The 22,892-nt window shown below is 41.9% G+C and overlaps 1 protein-coding gene across 2 annotated transcripts in view; it reads right to left on the reverse strand.

The window, feature by feature from the left end:
- Nucleotides 1-8,256, reverse strand: part of NAV2 (neuron navigator 2) — a 428,149-nt gene extending 419,893 nt beyond the window's left edge. For both annotated transcript variants that reach the window (XM_054067065.1, XM_054067064.1), the window contains exons 1-2: nt 8,125-8,256; nt 3,706-4,318 (exon numbers count right to left, since the gene is read on the reverse strand). In XM_054067065.1, the coding sequence (XP_053923040.1) occupies nt 3,706-3,780 (75 nt within the window). In that variant the 5' untranslated portion in view covers nt 3,781-4,318; nt 8,125-8,256. The remainder of the gene's footprint in view (nt 1-3,705; nt 4,319-8,124) is intronic.
- Nucleotides 8,257-22,892: the final 14,636 nt, after the last annotated feature.

A 22,892-nucleotide genomic window follows, 5' to 3' on the forward strand; every position in this document is an offset into this window, starting at 1 on the left:
ATACATGTGAGACCACTTAAGCTCTTTAAACTGACTTTGATAGAAAGGTAGCAGCAAAGTATCCCCAAGCAAATCTGACATGTATCAATATAACCAAGGAAAAAGGTAACAAAAACCAAAGAGAAAGCTATAGCGTGTGGTTTCAGTCGTGTATCATGACGCCTGTTTCAATAAAAACAAGCCAAGAGAGAAGACACCCCACGAAAAAGTGTTAGTCTGCTTTTAACACTATAAAACTGCAACTCACACATTCAGCATTCAAAAAGAGAGATGAGGAAGTTTGCTATCATGTAGGAAAAAGGGAATAAAACCAACTGCTGGAAGACCACCTTCAGTTTAGCTTTATAATGTCCAGTGCCAGATCCACTCAGCATCTGTGGGAACGTGCCTGGGTAGCTTGAGCAGACGCTTCAAAGTCCAGGGTGACAATTTGTCTGCTGCAGTCAAAAAACCTACACAAAAAAGCAACAAACCACCTATAAGCCCTACGAGATGCAGCAGTAGCGTGCTGCTTTCTGAGCCACTGGTGATAAAGGCAGTGCTTCCTAAAACCAACCAGCCCAGTACATCAGGTAGGCACACACAGATCTCTGCTTATATTGCAATTTTCAGGTTTTATTAGAGCCAAAAGTTTAGTTGGATGACAGACCACACATAAGCCTATAAAATAAACATTTACAGAGATCCTTCCAAAGTCTAAATTCATTTCACAGTTATATTTCACTCATTTTTTCAATCAAAGAGGATTCCTTCAGGCAGAGTAGAAGACCCCTCTGCCACTATTACACGTACACGCTTCTTTACCACATCCCACTAACTTAGAGCTACTAATCTGAATGAAAGTCAGAAAGAGTGAGAATGAAGTATGGAAGTCAACCAAAGAAAAATCCCTTTTCACTCACGAGCAGAAAATTTATTCAATCAGAATGCAGAGCAGTACTAAATTTTTCATGAGCAGATGATTGAAATATACCTAAAAACATTTTTTTCAGCAGCAGTTTTCACCTGCTTTGCAGTGATTCCTCTACTGGTAACGAGCAATCATCCATGTTTGGTATCAAAACAATAAACTACACACAAGAAGTATATAATATCACCTATATCACTCATGCATTTAAAGAATCTGTTGCCAAGGTCACATATCAGCATAAAGCCAGCTCACTCTATTCATATCAGTATTCACGTTAGCAATCCTACCACCTTCAGTTGCTCCACTTACGTGTTTGTTAAACCTGATCAAATTCTTCGCTCGTATATGACAAGTTGCATGGAATCTGGCTATGTAATTCCCACTACAGACAACGTAAGTTATGCAGATAGACATGATGCTATCCTGAAGACTAATACTAGAGTCCTCTAAAATCCAGCCTGGAAAGCCGATACAGTGATGAGTGAAAAGAACCTGCTTCTACTGATTTCAGCAATGTCAGACATAGCCAAGTTTCCAGTTCTTGAAGATCAGCCAAAATACAAAAGGCAAAACCTCATATCACTAAAAAAATAAACATAGCTACTAAATCTTATCCTGTTTTAATCAATACAGTTATTAAGTAGATACCTAGAAATACACTTTCCAAAGAAGGAAAAAAAAAAAAAAAAAAGCAAATTAAGCTCCATTTCTACAGCAAATCTAGCTTTCTGTTACTTTACTTCAGCAAGACAGGGTTGATGCATCATTGAGTGGTGAACACATACACACTGATTCCTTATCGCTTTAAAAGAACTAAACAACGGCTGATTTTATGTCCATAAAACATATTTTTAGAAAAGGAAAATGCACTCGCCCAAATGAAAATGAGCTTGGTCTTATTTCTTCCAGCACAAGCCTCATTTCCAATAACAGAAGTGTCTACTGATGATTAATTTTAATAGCCCTTGATCACACACATGCTTTTCCCAATCAGAAATCACAGAATTTTCAGCTTAGGAACACCAAAGCTTATATTACTATTCAACTCCACAATAACAACCGAATCACATCAACACTTTTATTCCAAACTGATTTTTCCCACTACACATAAGTATAAGCAAAGCTCTCATCAGTAACCTTCTCCTGGAAAATTCTATAGGAAATGAAATGTAATACTCTATTAAGACTTGTTTTGCAAACAGAAGTAAACGAGATCACCCAAGCATGCAGAGTCATTAAAATGGATCTTACATATATCATTATAAATTTAATAATCTCCATGACGGCTAGAGTTCAAGTTAAAATGAATGTCAGCAAAGCATGACCAATTGATGTTATCCCAGCTGCCACTGAGCCTCACTTGGGGTTATATTATACATTCAGAGGCCTCTCACTACATGTGCACCAAATACCCAGAGCCAGGAGCAGATGGGAGATGTAGGCTTCTATACCTATCACAAGGAGACACAGACATAATTGCATATTAATTTTGGTGCATCAGAACAATTATAGTATGCTTTGGTGTCATAGGTCCCAAATGCTTTTCCCATCATACTCGATATGCACTGTAACATTGGATACCTTCAGGAGAAAAAAGTGCACCACCAGCCTCCAGAAACTGAGTCAATAGAAGGATTTTGTTTCAATCCTTATTGATTTACTTCAGCCCCAAAAGGCTTCCTTGAAAAAAGTAGAAGACCTTGGCAGCTTATCAGTTAATAGATCATGCTTGGTGCAATTAAAATACATTTAGGACTTCTAGCTGGTTCCCCAAATAAATGCTCCCTAAATGTCATTTCCCTCTGAGGAAACAGCTGCATTTTATCCAATTCCTGCAAGTTTTCCAGGCTGCTTAGATTTCTAATGGGGTGACAGGGAAACCACTTTTATTCTTCAGCAGACTCGATGAAATTGTGACACAAATCTCCCTCTCTCCAAAATTAGATAGTGCTGTTGAACAGCAAAATAATAGCTGACGGTCAATTTTTTTTTCCAACTCACTTTTCAACTGAAATAAAAATCATATGTGAAATCTACAGGAAAAAGGAGCTCTCTGCACAAAGCTGAACACAGCGCTTTCTATCACCGATCAAATCTGTGTGGAAAACAATCTCAATGATTTATACGGTAGAAACATGTAGAGGTTTACAGTTTGCTTGACTGGTGCCAAGTAATACACCAATCCATTAGTATTAAATAATAACAAAACTACCTTGACACACAGAGCTCCCACAAAGCACTTGTACAAAACAAGGGCCGCCAGCTGACACTAAGCACGTTCCGCTGTGCATGTTGTTTTGTTTCAAGTCAAAGCCACATCTAGAAACCACAGTAAAACATCAATGCTACCATCAAGACAATGAGGATACCAACAAGCATGCAATATTTTCAGCAGATTTATTCACCAAATTTCAAGAAAATGATTTTTAATCTCTTTAATGATCTCAATTAAAAAGTTGAAGTTACAATAAATCACTAATCTGATTGGATTCAGTGTATCTCATTCACACTGTACGTCTCTTCATCAACAACTGTCCAAAAGTCTGTGGATTCGTGCCTTATTTCAGTCAAATTACCATTTTCCCTTCTCTCAGCTCTTTCCTCCATACACTGCAACAAGCCTGAAGAGAACAACAAACTTCTTTTTAATATATAATCAGGAGAAGAGACCTACAGCTGCTGAAGCATAGCAAGCAGCAACTGCAATTGATAAAAGAATTATAAGGAGCTCTTCTGCCACTTGTATCTCATCCAGCAATTTAAGCCGAAAGTGCTTTCCGCCTTTTGTCACTTACCCTTTTTTGATCTTCCAGTCCATGTGTCACAGGCTTTCTTTTCTGATGTTGGCTGGATTCAGAGCCAGGTTCCATTTCCCAGCTACAAAGACTCTTCCGGCCTCTTTAAGCTTTCCCTAAAAATCCATAGTACGAACAACAAAAATCTAAAAATAATTTCAAAAAGGCAAGAGAATTCCTTCAAAACTTGTCCAGGTTTTTTATCATCCTTCTAAATTCTTGTTTGCCATCACTGCTCGGTATCTTTAACAAGCAGCCATTCTGTGAGCCTCTAGATCCTATTGCAGCTCAGATGAGGGTTTCCATTTACGTGCCTTACAGAAGGATGACAGAGCTGAATCCAAACCCAGTAGTTTGTGCCACATTATTGCTCAATCAGCAGCCTTTTCAGTGCATTCCTGGCACGGATAATTTATATGTCAATAAAGGTGTAAATGTGCATTTAATCCACTGTGTTGATATTATCAGCATCCCTCTCTTGGGCAACCTTCCTCCCATAAATCAATGTAAACACTTCACAGCGATAATTGCCTTTTGCAAATCTAGCAGGTGTTAATTACGTAAAATCATCCATGCACACTTGTCATCTTCTTCCATGTATTCAAACAAACACCTAAAAGTGGGGGGAAAAAGCAGTTTTTACCAGCTTGAAAGAAAAATATAGCTACTGACATTTTTTGCCGACCATGAGGAGCCCCAAATCAGAACCGATACAATAATTACATTTGTAAAGAGGACACTTCACACAGCCTCTCAAAGAACTGATGCCTATTTAGTCAGTTACTTCGTTTTTAGAGCTTCTTGCATAAAAACACTGCAGAATGACAGCACTGTACATCAGAGTGGAGCCTATTGAAGCCTGCAAGAATCAGCTCAAAACTCTACCTCCAGGATTAGAGTCATGGATCAGAAGCCAAATTTATTATTCCTCTGGGGTGTCTTACCCAGGGATCTTTCTACACAGTTTATAAGGTCGTTGTGTACCACCTCCCAAAATCCTGGGGACTAGAATATGTGAACAGTTACATTATTACTTGGATGAGAAAGCAGCACCCAAAGTCACAGGTTAGCAACTCGAGCACCTTAAAATATTGCTTTTTTTGTATTGGGAAACACAAGTTTACTGCAACAGAGACAAACCATTTCCTGAGTTAATATCAGCAGGCTTCAACATGCAGGCGCCAGAAAAAGCACATCTAAGCTTTAAGAATCCATATCTAAAAAGGCTAAATATTAAATCAACTTTAGCGACCTTAGCTGAGAGGGTGTAAGACCTTTAGCTGCATGCTGTTGATACAAGCTCTGTCATGAGACAGGCACCAAAGAATTGCAACCTAAGAGTCCTGTGTAGACAAAGAAAATAATAAAAAAGAAATGATCCTAATAATCAGACATTCTCCCATCACTAAAGCATGGATAGCATGAGAAATAGATTTCCCATAAACACAGGAATATCTGCACCCCAATCGCATCTTTCAGCAAAGCTTCAGCACTACCTGAACTGAGTACCTGAATCAATCATCTGATTTAGATATTAAAAGGCAGATTTTTTGTGTAAAAATGCTGCTTTTGCCTATCACTTCCAATGCACTTTCCCTGTTCCTCACCATGAAGCAGTAGGTCATTAATCCAGTTCTTTTTTCTTCTGCCGAGTACAGGAAAGAATGAGACTGATTGCAGTGATGCTGCTATGCTTTGCCACTTGAAAATAATCTAAAAAACCACATTTAATTCACTTGATAGAGAAACAAGAGGTTTCAAATTTTATTTTGAACCACAATCTCTTCCTGATCTGTGGTTTCACACTTGCTGTTATCCATGGAAATTACCCAGGTAGCTTGAAGGCAGTAAAGGGCCTTTGACCTTAGCCACAAATATCACACGTTAAAAACCCACTCAACTTTTAAAAATATCCTTAAGTCCCATCGACGAAAACTTTTTCCCTCCAGTGATTTCACTGTGATGTGACACATGAGACTACATCAGTCACATCGTGTAATGCCGTGCTAGACTAGCATGACATAACCAGTGCAACTAAGGACAACGTCTCTGCATGAAAGGTCCCCTGAACCACACAAAAAAAAAAAAAAAAAAAAGAAGAGAAAGTGCAATTTCTCTGGAAGTTCCTGTGCGTTCAGCGTTAAGGCTTGAACCATCTCTGTGGAAAGACGTGAATATCTATGTGCATACAGTACTTAGTATATGCCTGTAGCCATAGAGCATGCATTACTGGATATTTAGTGTCATTGCATGAGTTAGCTACGTTAAATTTTGTATTTTAAAAGTATATATTAACAAGAAACAAACAAACAAGAATTATCCTGAAGCTTGGAAGAGCCTTTTAATTGAAATCAGCCACAAAAGAAAACATCTTGAGAATCTACACTGACTTTATTTTTTTTCCTCCCCACCAAAAAGAATTTCCATTTTTTATTCCTATGCATCCCTAACTGCAGAGATGGATTTGTTAATAGTAAATCAGCATTTAAAACAAAATAGAAGCCATAAGAAGAAAGGAGTAAGGTTTGATGGGGAAATCATTCCATAGCCATCAGAGATGCTAAAACCCACTAAATGCCCAGTGACCAAAAATCTCCATTCTCACTTTCCTACCGCTGCAACATCCAGAGTCAGGCTCCGGACCCCGACAGCCTATGTGCTGAAAAAAAACTCATGGGAAAATAGCTTTAACAGCTCAGAGCCTAAACCCAACCGTGGCTGAAGCATCTGATTCATCTCAGTAAACCTCAAATCCAAGAGTATGAATTCCTCTAAGCCTGAAGGGCTGTAAGAGCAAGTATTCTACCAGGGTCCATCCTCACGCACAGATTCAAAAGGATCCATACCCGCACACATGTTGTTTAGGAACACTTCACTAGATAAGTAGCACCTCACGATGCTTCCTGATCACTTTTGTTTCATTAAAGGTAAATCAGATAAATTCAACTTTTCTTTTGTCTCCTAAAAAAACCAAGCAACCTCACAGCACTGGAAATTTTTCATTCCTGTGATTGACTACCACAGAATTGTCAGGGCTGGAAGAAACCTCTGGAGCTCGTTCGGTCCAACTCCCTCCCCCCCCATCCCCCGGCTAAAGTCAGTTCACCTACAGCACGTTGCACAAGAGCACATCCAGGTGGGTTTTGAGTTCTCCAGAGAAGAAAATTCCACCGCCTCCCTGCACAGCCTATTCCAGTGCTCCATAAATACATTTTTCCTCAAGCTCAGGTGGAACCTGCCAGGATCCAGTTTGTGCCCACTGCCCCTTGTCCTGGGCACCACTGAACAGAGTCTGTCCCCCTCCTCTTGCCACTTGTCCCTTAGATATTGATAAGCATTGATAAGGTCCCCTCTTAGGCTTCTCTTCTCCAGCCTGAACAGACCCAGGTCTCATAAGAGATGCTCCAGTCTCTTCATCGTCTCCGTGTCCTGCTGGACTCTCCCCAGTAGTTCCTTGTCTTCTGGGGAGCTCAGTAGTGGACACAGGTCTCTAGATGTGGCAGAGGGGGAGGAGAACCTCCCAGCAGAACAAATAAGCAAATCCAACACTGGCGGGTCTTTCTCCCTAAGTTTTTTACAGGCTAAATGCAAGCTGGGCAGCGAGTTCCTCCTGTCCCTGACACGGAGGGAGACCAAACCCCGCGGGGACTCCCAACCCGAGCTGCCCGGGGCTCCCGCGAGGGGCCAGCAGACCAGAAAAATTACAATTATAATCACAATCATGGCAACAATGCGGAGCAGCAGCAGCAGAGCCCGGGGGAGGCTCGGGGAAGCTCCCACCGCCCACAGGTCCAGGCTGAGGCAGAGGGGCTGCAGCCCCATATCCCTTCCAAACTCCCCTGATGACGCCGCATCCCTCCCAACACCCCCTATGGCCCTGCATCCCTTCCAAACCCCCCCGTATGGCCCCACATCCCTTCCAAACGCCCCCATCGCCCCGCATCCCCTTCAAACCTCCCCCATTGCCCTGCATCCCCTCCAAACCCCCCCCCTTATCTCCCCGTATCCCCTACAAACTCCCCCTATCGCTCCGCATCCCTTCTAAACACCCTCATCGCCCCGCATTCCTTCCAAACCCCCTCCACCGCCCCGCATCCCCTCCAAACACCCCCCTATCGCCCCGCATCCCCTCCAAACACCCCCCTATCGCCCCGCATCCCCTCCAAACACCCCCCTATCGCCCCGTATCCCTTCCAAACCCCTCCTATCGCTCCGCAGCACCTCTCCGCAGAAGTTGCAGCCGCCGGGACCCCCGCCCGCTCCCTCCCGGCAGGAGGAGCCGCACCCCCGGTGGAGCGGAGCTCGCCTCCAGCCTCTCCCCGCCGGTTCCCCGCCCGCCCGGCTCTCCAGCCGCCGGTACCAAACTTTCGCATCCCTCCCGCGATGCCGGGCGGGCTCCCCGCGCTCCCTGCCTGGTACCTGGCGCTGGTACTGCTGCTGGTGGTGGCGGTGGTGCTGCTGATGCCGCGGCGGGGCGAGCGGGCGGGAGCGCTGCTCCGGAGTCCATGTGCCCGGGGCAGGGCGAGAGGATGCTCTGCACGCCCGGCTCCAGTCCGCGCCGCTCACTCTCCCGTTGCCCGGGGAACTGCATCCCGCCCCCGCCCCGCCCGCTCCCAGCGCCGGCCAATCAGCGCAGCGCCCGCTGCGGTCACGTGGGGGCCGGCAGCCAATGGGAGGCGGGGGCTGCGGCCGGCGGAGTCAAAGAGAGCTGGGGATGAGCAGGGATAGAATCCCTAGGTTGGAAAAGACCTTCGAGATCGAACGTACCTGTCTACCGCTAAACCAGATCCCTGAGCACCTCATCTATCCGTCTGTTAAACATCTGCAGGGATGGGGACTCAACCACCTCCCTACGCAGCCTGTTCCAGTGCCTGAGAACACTTCCAGTGAAGAAATTTTTCCTAATGTCCAGTCTGAACCTGCCCCGGTGCAGCTTGAAGGCTGATCTAGTGGGACGTGTCCCTACCCATCGCAGGGCGGTTGGAACTAGATGATCTTAAAGGTCCTGTCCAACCCAAACTATTCTATGATTCCGTCACTCGGGAGAAGAGAACAGCACCCACTTCTCTACAACTTCCATTCAGATAGTTGTAGACAGTGATATGGTTTCCCCTCAGCCTCCATTTTCTCCAGGCTAAACAACCCCAGTTCCCTCAGCTGCCTCCCAGAACACTTGTTCTCCAGCCCCTTCACCAGCTTCACCAGGCTGGAGCACCTCTCGTACCAGGACAGGTTCAGAGAGTTGGGGTTGTTCAGCCTGGAGAAGAGCAAGCTCCGAGGAGACCTTATAGTGACCTTCCAGTACCCAAAGGGGCCACAAGAAAGCTGGGGAGGAGCCGTTCACAAAGGCTTGTGGGCATAGGACGAGGGACAATGATTATAAACTGGAGAGGAGCAGATTTAGACTAGACATAAGGAGGAATTTCTTCACTATGAGAGTGGTGAGGCACTGGAACAGGTTGCCCAGGGAAGCTGTGGCTGCCCCACCCCTGGAGGTGTTCAAGGCCAGGTCGGATGGGGCCTTGGGCAGCCTGATCCAGTGGGAGGTGTCCCTGCCCATGGCAGGGATGATCTTTAAGGTCCCTTCCAACCCAAACTATTCTATGATTCTATTACTTGGGAGAAGAGAACAGCACCCACCCCTCTACAACCTCCTTTCAGGCAGTTGTAGACCGTGGTAAGATCTCCCCTCAGACTCCTTTCTCAAGGCTAAACAACCCCAGTTCCCTCAACTCAATGCCTTGGCATCACCAGCAGAGCAATACAGGCTCGTGTCCTCCTGCCCAGTCTGCTAGGTCAGTACGTCCCTTGGGATGTTGAGAGCATCTCTGCAGGACCAGAAAGTGAATGTTAGGAGCATCTCTGCAGGGCCAGAGATGGAATGTTAGGAGTGTCTCTGTGGAACCAGAAATGGGATGTTAGGAGTGTCCCTGCAGAACCAGAAATGGGAAGTTGGGAGCGTCCCTGCAGGACCAGAAATTGGAAACATGCACATGGGTCCATGGGTGCCACTTGAGAGATGCCACAAGGTAGCATGGCTCATGGAATCTGTCCTTAGTCCCAAACCCATCTTGATTAGGTACATATTCCAAAATACAATATAAACATGCTATCAGTCTCTCATCAACAAACTACCTGAAAGGAGGTTGTAGCAAGTTGGGTGTTGATCTCTTCTCCCAAGGAAGAAGTAACAGGAAATGGCCTCAAGTTGCACCAGGGGAGGTTTAGGCTGAATACTAGGAAAAAATTCTTTACCAAAAGAGTGGTGAAGCACTGGAACAGGCTGCCCAGGGCAGGGGTAGAGTCTCCTTCCCTGGAGGTGTTCAAAAACTGTGTAGATGTGGCACTTTGGGATATGGTTTAGTACAGAGGCACTTGGGCAGCTGGGCACCAGTCCTGGAAATGAAGTGTTGGTATGCTCCAGATGGCTTAGCAGAAGCCAGCTCCAGCCCAAGGTGACCGACTGGTCCATGGCGATAGCCACCTAAGGACACGCCTGTGCCCTAGTAGACCTCAAGCTGCCGTGTATTGCATGGGTCAACCACACCTGAGCTGGCCCTGCTTGACCCACACAATATCTGTGGGGAAGCAAAAGGAAACTCTGCCAAATATTATTATAGATGCAAAATGCATGGGGGTTACATCGAAAGATTTGGCCTCAAACTGAAATGCACTTCTTATAGCAAGACACAGTGCTGTAACGCTCTGTTTAGAGCAGAACGTTCCCATCAAAGTCAAGGCTGGCTGGAGGTCACAGAAGCAGGTAGTGTCCAGGGACTGTGGATTTCTGAAGGTGATCAGCTGGTCATGGTCACTGCCTGCTCTGTCGACAGCCCAAGAAACTCAGGATGGCTACCGCCCACCACCTTTAGAGAGAGGCCAGCGTGAAGAGAAACAGTCTCTGTTCCTCAGGAGGACAATATCGAGGAGCAGCACTGGCCTTTACCATTCCTATCTCAGCATCAGCCCAGGATTTCAAGGCATTTTCCTCATTTTCTGTCTATACTTTAGTGAGTCCTACACATGACTCTCTGTGTGGCACCTCATTCTTGGGAAAAGAAAATTCAGTTCCCCCTCCTAAATAAAATTATTACTACAGTCTCACCTTGCTTTTAGCTTTCTCCTCAAGGCTACTGATTCAGCAGAGCTACAGCTTTTGGCCCAGTATGCAGGACACCTGCTAAAGTGGTGTTTAGATTATTTAATTTAAAGGATAAAGTTTGTGGCCTCTGTAAAAGGAAGTTTATGAACTTAAGTTGTGTGAGGTTTTGTTTAAACTTAGGTGCACAAACAAGATGCCACGAACGTCTGGGCTGCTGTGGCTCTTGGGACCTTGAAGAACAGCGTGGCTTGAAGAAGGCTTCACCACGACACTCAGTTTTGCCTGTGCTCAAAGGCCATCGCAAGTGTTCGGTGTGCTTGCTGGATGCCAGCTCCTGCAGAAAATGACACTTGTGTCACTCTGCAACTCAACTGCCATTTTTTTGTGACCATTGTTTCACATGCAGACATCAGGAATAAGAAATTAAGCCAAAATGCCTCTTTAGCAAATTCAGGTGGTTTCAGTTTCAGTACTGAAAGAGATGAACTGTAACACATTAGTAAGAATCTCTGTTTCTCCTGTAAGATTTTTGTATTCAAAAAGAAAATCTTCGTTTAAAGTATGTAGCTAGAGGCAGAAAAGATCATAATAGCCTAGTCTGTGACAAAGGAGAATTTCAATTCAATGGGACTGCTGTAAAGGCCCTTATTTATTTTTCTCAGCAGTTGCATTTTGCTTTTCACTCGCTTGCCTGCAGCTTTGGTTGCTGTGGAGGTTTTCTTCTGTAAATTCTTCAAAGTGATGGATTTTCCCTTTGAAAGAATGCTTGACTGTAGAGAAGTACAGCAGTGTAACCTTCTTTATTTCCTTCCTGTGCATGTGTGATGCTTTGAGCTTTGATAGGCAGGTATATCACCACCTCTTCTGTTAATTTGCATGCTGAGAGCCTGAAAATTTGCATTATTGGTTTCATACTCCTCGACTGAACAACAAGGACAGCGATCTTCTCCCTGTTAAAGGTCATCTGCAAATATATGCTCCTCTCTGGTTCAGATTAGTGAGACATTCAGCATTTTATGAATCAAAGAAGCATAAGGCATATTTTTATTGATTAAATGCTACAGCCGCAGCAAGAAGCACTAACACACAAGGAATTGCACTTACATAACCTCACCAATGCTTCCAATCTAAACAGATAAAAGGCAAGAGAAAAACAACATTTTAATCTCAATTTTAGAAACAGAAAGCTATGACATAAAGCTGATGAAAGGAATTTGCCAAAATCAGGTCTCCCAACAAACATGAGCATCTTACCCACAAGCTATTCCCCTTCTTGTGGGTTCTTATCCTTTTGATGTGTCCTGCCTGTTACACAGGTAAAAGTAATCATGTATTAAATTGCAGGCTAGGACTCTAAAAAGGTAATGATCAAAGCTCAAGTTCTCTTCTCAGTGATGAGAACTGAAACCAAGAGCAATTTGATGATTTCATTAGACGTGAACATAGTAATAATTCTCCTATTTAAGAGTCCTTATGAAACAATGGGTAACAGCCATTGTCCTATAAAAATCAATAATGAAACACTTTAAAAGCACACCTTTAGTCCAGGGATAATGCCATTCGAATCCCAATATTATTCCTATCAAAAAGCCATTAAGTAGGTTCACAGAAATGAAATGATGCTGGGGTAGGAGCACCAGCCTGGGATTTGGGACTCCTGACTCTGTCAGCTTTGTGAATGACAGAGTCATTCTACACCCACGTCAGGTACTATGGAAGCACACTGAGTTCCCACAGGATAAAATCTAACTTCCAGAAATGCATTATGAATGCTTTAAACCAAAGAGTGCCTTTTACCACAAATGTCATAGAAATTCTAACAAAATGAGCTGTTGATCTTAGCTGCAAGTTCTAGGTACCAAGTCCACAATAATTAAGTGCACATTAATACTGAAGGCGTTTAGGGCTTGTGGTCTCAGCAAGGATGGCAGGATGTGGCCTGATGCATTCTAATTACCACTGCAACACAAGGCAACTTACAGGCTGTGAAAGTGGCAATGCTGTAATCGCAGTTAACCATAGCATTTGAAAATACATGGTTTCCTTTGCAAGAAAATTCTATTCTAAAACAGCAAAAGATGCCTAAAAATACTATTATTCATATTTTTAAAGAATTAGATTTTGTAGTAAGTTTCACAATTAGAACACAAAGCATCCATAAACAGCTACACACAATTCATCATCGAAAGGGTTTAAATCATTTAACTTCAGACTATTCAGTTTGATCCCTAGATTGTAAGAGTCAACATTTCCTGAGGTGTTTTCACAGGCTTTCCAGGACAATCCTGAGTTCATTGGTCTGTGCATCTGCTGCAGGGCCTGGTAAATCATTCTGTTATGAAACTGATGGCTGCAACATTCGGGGTGTTTCGGGAGCAGAAAAACAGGGATATTAAACCAAAATAGTAAGGCTTTCATTAATTTTTCAGGCTCTGTTACGTACCTTTTAGCTTTTGGCTCTAGCTAATCACATTGCATGTTCATATAAGTTCCAACTTAAGGCAATGAATCCTTAAAAATGTCTGATTTTGCATTTTTAAGATGTTATTGTGTAATGCATGTGCATTAAGAAAAGTTGATGCTTTTGGGGATAGAATGCATCTTGATAATCTGTTTACCTTTATGAAATCCAATATAATCCTTGAAACATTAACTCATTAGATAGCTAATAGATTTCCTCTAGGACAGGCACATGCTGCTATTCTTTGCTGTATTATTTGGCAGAATGGGGGATTGTTTTGGTTTTTTTAAATACTATAGATTTCTTTAAATCAAATTTAGTTTTGGATGCCAATGTTTTTTGGGACTAAAAGTTAGGTTTGGTCATTTGATCAATGGTACAAGACAGGTATGGAATATCTTAGAAGCTGCTTCACCCATTTACCTCTCCTGTGATCTGAAAACCATTAGATTAAAGAGAATGTTCAAACGCTAAATTAAAATGACAGTTTTGAAAGAAAAGGGACAGCTGTTCTCTGAGAATGATGTCCACCCTGTACTTGTTAAAAGGTGGGTACCCCTGCCTCCTTAGTAAGAAATAGGTAGATTCCTCAATCATAAGGACAGCTGTTTAGATGGAGGACAATTTCACAAACCCATGTCTCTACAGCACTTCACCTGAACTAAGAATTTGCTTCATAAGGCCTTATATTTACAACGTAAATAGTCTAAGAGAACCCTCTGTCAACTATTGTTCCTGTTAGCTAGCATCTCTCAGCGCAGAATTGTCACTCCGTATTTCCATGGCTAGAACACACCTCTCCTCCTAGTAGCTACCTTCATCCATGGTTTGTATCCACAGACAGCCACGGTGTACCGTGGTCACTCATTAGTACAATAAAAAAGCTTTGCAGGGGTTGGTTAGGACTATGGTGAGCCACTGCCCCAAGATTTTACCAGTACTCCACACTGCCAAAGCAACCTGCTCTGCCCTATTGCCAGTGTGCGTGTTCTCTCAGGATATCAGAACTTTTTCAGTAAGTGCCATCTCGCTATGCTACGATTCCATCTCTGTAAATGGCATTATCCTCAGAATGAGCAAGGATTTAGTTTGCATAACGGCATCAGAATCTTGATATTGGCTTATGTGCTTTAAGATAAAACAGAGGTGGCAGAAGCAATTTGATCACACTTGTTTAATCCTCGCTTTGGCAGGTGAAGCTAAGAGCAGATCTCAGTTGTTTGTCTACATTCCCAAGGTCTTCCCTGAACATCTGCCAGATGTGGTGGCATTCTTCAAATTCTCTCTGCTGTTAGTGTCTCCGTGGCCTCCGAAGCCTGGCTGCCTAATTGGAAACACACCCTTTCTCAGGCTGCCAGAGGAAGTGGAGCGTACTAACCCTCACACCACGCTCGCCTCAGCCTGCAACTGCTGCGCAACCAGAGGAGTCCTACTTGGCAGTAGGGACGCCGTTAACCATGGATGACCTCACAGTGCACAATGGTTCTTAGTTGTTATTTGGTGGAAAGTCCGTCTAAGAGAAGCCAGCCTGACCTGTTATACACCTCACAATTTTCAAGACCTGAGATTGTGGTTTTACTTGAAGAGGACAACTTCAGAGCGTCTCAGGAGATCTATGTTCAAACAAGTTCTCTAAAACACATTTTCCTTGTCTTCTTTTATCTAAGTGGAATCTGTCTTACAAGTTAGTCATGTATGCTGTAAGAGGTTATAGACTGCATATAAACGTGTTTAATGAAGCTGAATATTGCAAGCATAAGCAGGAAAAATATTTTGTTTACTTAACATTTATATACACGCATGTAAAATCTTGTTAAGTTTGTTAGGCTAAGCTTGTTTTCAAAAGGGACCTAGAAGGCTGAAAAAAATTAAAGAAATCAACATATGCACCACACAACAACACAATCATTCATATTAGCATTCTAGTTAAGTCAGTGATTAATTCTCCTTTGAGGAAGAAGAGGTGGTAAAACAACTCCATTCTATTATCTGGTAGCAATATTACAATCAACTCAGAATTCCAAATTATATCAACACATGCATATGTTCTATAGGAGAAACTTGCAGAGCTTAATCTCTAAAGAGAAATCTGAATAATCATATACTTAGAGTGTTTCAAGTACAGATTCAAGCTAGCTACTCTCCACAATTGACTTGTAGATATCTTCTCTGTCTGTAAATAAGGATGTTGCTAGTTTTATGCTGACTTTAAATGACTGAACTGGAAGAGCAGGATAATGGCACCGCCACCGCAATGGCAAAGAAGACGTGTCTTGGATGATCTGAACATCACCAATGCTGTAACTGAGGTTTGGTAGAGGTTTTTTCCCCACTGACAGAGTTCTCAATCCTACCTGTCAGCAAAGATTGCAGTAACACAAAGCATTACTCATCTGGGAGCCAGAACACCAGCACTGCTGAGACAACTGAAACCTTCGTCAGGAAGTCGGTCTTTTCACACTGGCTCAGAAGACAGGAAACTAAGCCCTTCCTCCTGAAGAGTGAAAGTCAGCATGGGATGCCCAGTCTGGATTAAGAGGGCTATCATGAACGCCTGAGAAAGAAAAGCAGTTTTCTACAGGTTTTAATTAGTGGTTACAGCAGAGAGGGAATTTCTTATCTTAGCAGGCCAGAAGAGGAGGGCTTTCAATATCCAAACAAGATGGCTGAGAGGGCAGCCCTTATTTCCTTACTCCAACTGTCCTTAAATAGGTACTCCAAAGACTTGAAAAGCTGTTGGTTTATTTCCCACGTTAACAGTTCTTACCCTCTCTGACTTTCTTTGCAGGGAAAAAGAAGTTACTGGGAATGTCCATGGACAATCTTGTGGCTACGGAGATAAATTAAGACGGAAAAAAATTCCTTGTGTCCAATGGTAACATCTGCATCAGTTTTTGTGAGGGTTATTCTGAGGTGGTGGATTTTTGAGTGTTAATTTCAGTAATATTACTAAATGCTTCCACAGGTTTTAGAATATAATGGGAACAGAAGCAGCTGGGTTCATGGATGATCTGCCAGCTCCAGACAGAAGTCAGTAGGGTAAGATATGCCCTGACTGGATAAAGCCCTAAGAAACATAGTTTGATCTCATAGCTGACCTTGCTTTGAGCAGAAGGTTGGGCTAGACATCTCCCGAGGCTATTCTAACCTGAATTATCCTGTCATCCTGTGAAAATAAAAATATGCTTTACAGAAATTAATGCAGACATTAGGACAGAGAAGATGGTTCCCTTCTAGAAAACAAATTATGCATTTTGAAAATACTGTGCTATGCCAGTTAGTTTACAGACTGAAGTTACATAAACCTGTTAGAGGATCTTATGTTTTCCCAGTATAAGCCTATGGAGAGAGCAGCATGAATCTTTCAACACCGATGAACTGTCCTACAAGATTCATCTGGATTTAATCAGGACCACATTTTAATTGGGGACGCACAAAGAGTGTGAATAGAAGATTAAAAATATCCCTAACAAGCTTTTACATTAGCTTTGTTAATATGAAACACACTATTTTAAAAAGCAGGCATTTACAACCTCGCACTATCTGTACATCAAAGGAAAAAGTATTTACCTCAATTCTAAGGTAAGTGTATATGATTACAAAGATCTTAATAAACAGGTGAGCTAAGGGAGAGGAGAGAGGTTGTAGGTTCACATTTTTGCTTTAATATTGATATTTTGCACTTGTATAATCTCTTTCATCTAAGAATTTCAAAGCACTCTACGGACATTAATGAATTAAGCCTCACAGCAGTTCTGAGAGAAAAGGTAATGATTTAAAGATTGAAATTCAATGAGATTAATGGATATAAATGGTAAATAACATCCTAAAATTTCATCTAGCTCCCAGACCATATGGAAGATCCACTATTTTCTTTCTCATTTATATCTTATGTGCCTTCAAGGCAATTCCCAGTACTGGAAAAATTGTTAAGAATTGTTTACAACTGCTTATGTACAGACAATTTGGATACAATGTCAACACTAGTAGCATAAATAAACAGGGAATAGATCAGATTGCAAACAATGGGTCGTTTTGAACATGTTAAACTGTAATTTCAGCCTACAGAGGTAAATGATTGTACTGAATACTTTTGTATTGAAATGCATTTGCTTTACAAATTACAACATTCAGGATTGTAGGAAATAACATAACTGAGGCGGTAGAGTTTGAGAAATGCTCTCCTGCTCAGGATCAAACCCAGTCTCTGAACACAGTGGCTACAGTCCAAGGAAGGAGTCTTGGCACTCACTGGAACAGAGGCCATGAAAATGCACAGTACACAATACAGTAAAATGCATTTACATCTTTAATGACCAGCCAAATTCCTGTGCTTATGCTAACCTGACAAGTCTCATACATAAATAATTCTATTGATAGTTAGCAGAATTCATCCCAAAGGATGCAATATCATGTGCAATGACAAATACAGTACCTTTCAGAAAGCAAGCAAAGCTTTTGATACATGGAGATATAGCATTTCAGGAGGTGAGCAGGCATTTTGTTAAGTCTTGCAACTTTTCTTCCCCTTTTATGTTTCCATTGGTCACAGATTCACTTTCCTCTCAAGCATATTTGCTGTTCTCCAGGCTGTAAAAATTCATAAGCAAGACCCAGAGGGGAAGTGTCTTGTGTCTTCTAGGGAGAATATGTGCTATAATCATGTAAAGAGAGATCTCTCTTGATGTACGGCTTTCATTCAATGGAAGAGTCAATAGTAATGTTACGGGCATGTAATTTCCTAGCTTAGAAGTTCTTGCTGTCCTGGGGCATTAGGAAATGAACTTCTTTGTAATTCGATTTTTCCAGTGGTTTGGGTTGTTTTTTTTTTTTGTAAGATTATTCATACTTTGAACAGAGCTGAAAACTGAGAAGTATCTGCTTAGAGAGAAAATAGCTTCACATGAAACAAGAAAACCTGCAATTGGAAGTGGAAGCTCATTTCACACTCATACAAAAAGCAAACAAGACCTTGACTCTAATACATGCATTTCATCCTTTATTTACAGTTATGATAATCGAGCTTCAAGATAAACATCTAGGAAGAATTTTTGTTTTCCTGTAGGAGGGCACCATTCCAAGTGTACAGCTATAAAAGTTCCTGAGTCACTTTGGCCAGCAACCATCTGGTTCAAAAGAAGAGCACCATTTAAAGGTCATCCTCCCCTTTGCTTTGTGCTGCTATGTATCCCCACCTCTTCAGAGAGAATGGCAAGCTGAAACAATGCCCAACCCCAAAATCAACATCACTATACAGATTAACCAGGAATAGCAGTATTGTAGCCAAGCCAGTTGTATCTATCCCTCTACCACTGCTCTAAGGTCTTAGAAAGTAAAAGCAGATGTACTGAGTCATGCCAAAAATCAGTTTTGTTCAATCTCATATCCCTGACAGGGCTCAGTAACCAAAGGCTGTGCAAAGATATAAGAGCAAATCAAGCACAGAGTTCTATTTCTGTGCTGTATACTCCCAGTTTTCAGCAATTTGTGGCTCATAACCTGAGACAAGCAATGCCTTCTAGTTCTTGTATTAGAAAAGACAGTAAATTAACACTCCCAAGTCTTCCTCTGAAGAGGACAGCTGGGAAAGCATCCCAGCAGCAGGGCATCCCACACAATCTCCTCATCTGTCTGCATTAAGATAGGTAAAACTGTGTATGAATTCACACACATGTGCGAGTAGAAGATAAAGCAAGACCCTTCTCAGTAATTCCCAGTGAAAGGACAGGAAGGGTCACAAGGTGAAATACAGGAAATTCTGTTTAGATATTTTTAAAGGTTTTCTTTGGGGTGTTTTGTTTGGTTGTTTTTTTGATTGAATGCTGGAACAGGTTCTTGTGCTGTCTCCACCCATAACAATAACCCTGGACAACTTCCTGTAGCTGACCCTGGTTGGAGTAGGAGGTTAAACTGCTCCAGGTGTTCTCCAGAGATGCCTTTCAACTTCAGCTACTTTGTGATTGTGTGAAACATCCTTGATGAGCAGGTAGTAGTGTGTTGCAAAAGATCCAGACCCAAAGGATTTCTGTTCTTTCTGGCTTGAAGCAAGATTTGAAACTTCATCTTCTGTAGCACAAACTCTTGTATTCTGTACAAATAACTGTCTACAGTCAGGCTAGAAACAGACACAGATGTTTTGTCACTCTCCATAGCTGAGGGGTCAAGACATTCCCACAATATATGGAAAAGACAATTCAGTATATTTCTTTTCAGTTGTCTTGTATGAGAAAGCAAAAAGTAGGCAAGAGCATACATTTCATCAAGGGGTCATGCATCTCATAGAGAAGACATTGAAGCATTTGAGAGTCTGTGAAATTCAAACTCCCAGACTGGGCTTAATCTCAAAAATCTTCACACACACATCATTAACAGATTAAGAGCTTAAACCTCCATTTTTTTCAGCACAGGCTTCTCTTATTTGAAGGTTATTCTATCTTTTATGAGTAGCAAGAGCCCTTATCTTCTCTGTGGTTTAGCCATTAAGACATGGCATTTATTTCAGTTACTATTAATGCATCTGGATGAATTTTACTTTCTAATCCAAACTCTATACCAATGTGCAGCATAAACATATATATAGTTCTTCCCTTTTGAAAAGCAGGGGCAGTAGGTGTGCGAACTCCTATAGAAGTGAAGCTGTCAGGACGTCCTCAATGCTCTTTATATGCTGTACACAGATTACTGCATTTCACTTTTCAGTACCCAAAGTTTTTGGTCAAGGGACTGCTTATTCCAGGCTAACAGAACTCAGACACTCCCCATCAGCTCAGGAAGGTTCTTTAATCCGTACCTGAAAAACATTAAAGGTAAGAGATTTTCAGATCTCAGCTGTAGCTTGTTTGTTCTCATATGTGGAAATGCCTTTGGGGTGCTAAAATGCTAAATTCTTACTTTCTGACAAGCTGTTCCCTTATGTTTTTCACTTTCAAAATCTCTCCTCTTGAGCACTGAAGCCAGGGATTTTATCTCTGCATCTAAACTGAAGAGTGTTGATTAAAAAAGAAATGTGTAAGGAAGCCTAAGGATGGCTGAATCTGGCTTTTGTGACAGAAGCTACTTCTAGCCATAAAGACGTTTCCTCTGACAAAGTGCAAGACGTTCTTCCTGTATTATTCATCATTCAAAAAGTTTAAATAAAATTCCTAAATCCAAACATTCAGATACTGTGAAGAACAGAATTCCAGATTATTCCAGATTAAATAACACCTTATCTTGTGTAACACATTAAAAAAATCAAGGCCTAACTCCACAGTTTATGCTTTTATTAATTTATTGGCTCCTTTGTTAACCTTTACTTTTAGGAAGCTGGTAAACATGGATTGGTTTTGCTTGTATTAGTGACTCAGAAAGCTAATTTTCTATCATGATTTAACTATTTCCATGACACTGATACTAGCAAGTACTAATTCAAATACTAGTTCTAAAATACAATCGACACTAAAAGTTCCTCTGCTGTCTTGGGTCCCCCAAACTGGCAAAGCAAACTCAAGAAAGTAAGAATAAAGCTAGGATTAGAATTCAGGTGGCTCTTAGTCCAACACAAGGTATCCAGTGTGTCTGAGGCATGCAGCCTGGCTGCTGGCGAACCGCCTGACACTACAGTGGCACATAAGGAAAACAGCAAAGTAGATCACACTACAGTTTTAATCAGATTCATTTGATTAAAAAATCCTATGAGAAATAAAGGTAACATGCTTGTTCCTAGGACAGGTTTGCACGACATTGAGTCATTTTCTTGTTCACTTCTGCTGTTGTCCAATCAACCTGCTGTGGTCTCTCCCCATTTTGTCTGCAAAACTATCAACAAGTGCTAATTATCACATTGCAATCAACAGGAACTGTCTTCTTTGCAAGTATCTGCTCCCATGCTAATTTAATCCATTCAAGCAGTTACAGAAAATTAAAATCCATCCTACCATTAGCCAGAATGTACTGGAGTGCAAAACAAGCCTAATGCATTTATTCCATACTGACAGTCCTGATCTGACACCTTTAAATACATAAAATATTTTCAGAGGAAGGAGAAGACAGGGGGAAGAAGAGTTGCAGATGAACAACGGCTGTAAAGTCTGTGCCTACCTACCACCTTTGTATACAGAACAGTTGTTACCACAACCGCTGAACAAAGCAGACTACAAATACCGTGAGCCATCGTGTGAGCCAGCCCCACTTGGCTGCTGTGGCCGAGTCAAAAGAGACATCCATTTGGTGGCAACATGCAGCTCGGGTGAACACAGAATCATTAAGGTTGGAAAAGACCTCTAAGATCATCAAGTTCAACTGTCAGCCCAACACCCTTTTTGCCTTTTTATAAAATGTTAAAATAAAGCTGAAAGGCAGTGGAAATAAAACCTGAAGAACCAATATCCAAGGTAACTAGAACTGGATGCTTATTTTGGCTAATGTCAATGACTCCTAGTCTTCTTGGAGCAAGTAATCTTTTCTTTTGAAAACTGCAATAACATTAATACCAATAATAGGTCCTATATTTTTCAGTAATTTCACCTGAAACCTACCTGCTACTGCTTATGCCTTGGAGGAGAAATTTCTCTATGGGGATTATATGCAGACACCAGGCACTAGCAAAGGAAAAAGGTTTTATACTAAAATACTTTAGCTGAAAAAAACCATGTTTCCATTTCCCACCTCTCTCAGTTTTATTTATTTATGTTTTCTTGGGTTTGGGTTTTTTTTTTTTTTTTTGCTGGGGGAGCGGGGAGAGGGAGTTGTGCCAAGAATATTATGACTATTGACCTGAGACAGTCTCCTGGAAATAATCTAACAGCAGGGAAGAGCAAGTACTTTTCAAAACCAATGAAGCAAGAAAATGCTGTTGACCAAGCTATTGTGAGAGACTGGAGGGAGGGAAGAGGGAGGGAAAAAACTCGGAGAAGGAAGAGAAAGGATGAAACTATGCCTAAGACTCATACTTAATATTTCCTTTAAAAGAAAACATTATCTTTTCAAGGCCATCCCTTTTGTGCCATCTCTACTGTAACTAACCTTCATTCCAAAAAGACACTTGTTTTTAGTGGCAGTCAGCATGCATCCCCATGCCTGCAGGATTTTTGCTCACATCATGCAGTGCTACACAGCCTTGTATCTTCCCCAATCTGTCTCTCCTTGTAATGCCTTATAGTAGCTTTGATAAACAAGACAGTATTCCTGTAAACTTAATATCAGTTTCTGTCCTTCTTCAGGGTTCTGTCTTGTCGGTCAAGGCCTTTGTCCAAGACACAGGAATTCTAAAATCTTCATGTTTATTTAAAAAACCCAAAACCTATTCCCAGTCCTGATGAGATCAGCAGCAGAATTGTCAGGACCACCTTCACTGTGAAATTATGGCCTCAGAGATCCTGAGGGTGAGAAGGACCATGCTGAGATGCCTTTTGTGTGTGTTACTTCAAGATGAGACTACCAGTACCAGCTCGGTCAAGTGCTATAGCAAAACTGGTCCTAGGAACACAGGTAGTGCACAGATTAACTATTTACTTTCTACAGATGCTTTTTCCTAACAGAACCCATTTTGTTTCAGTGGGACAAAACTGTTATATTGTTGGATCTGTGTCTAAAGGTACTTAAAAACATAACACAATGCCCATATGCTCTCTCAAATAAACAATG

The sequence above is a fragment of the Cuculus canorus genome, chromosome 5 (genome assembly GCF_017976375.1).
Source record: "Cuculus canorus isolate bCucCan1 chromosome 5, bCucCan1.pri, whole genome shotgun sequence".
NCBI lineage: Eukaryota > Metazoa > Chordata > Aves > Cuculiformes > Cuculidae > Cuculus > Cuculus canorus.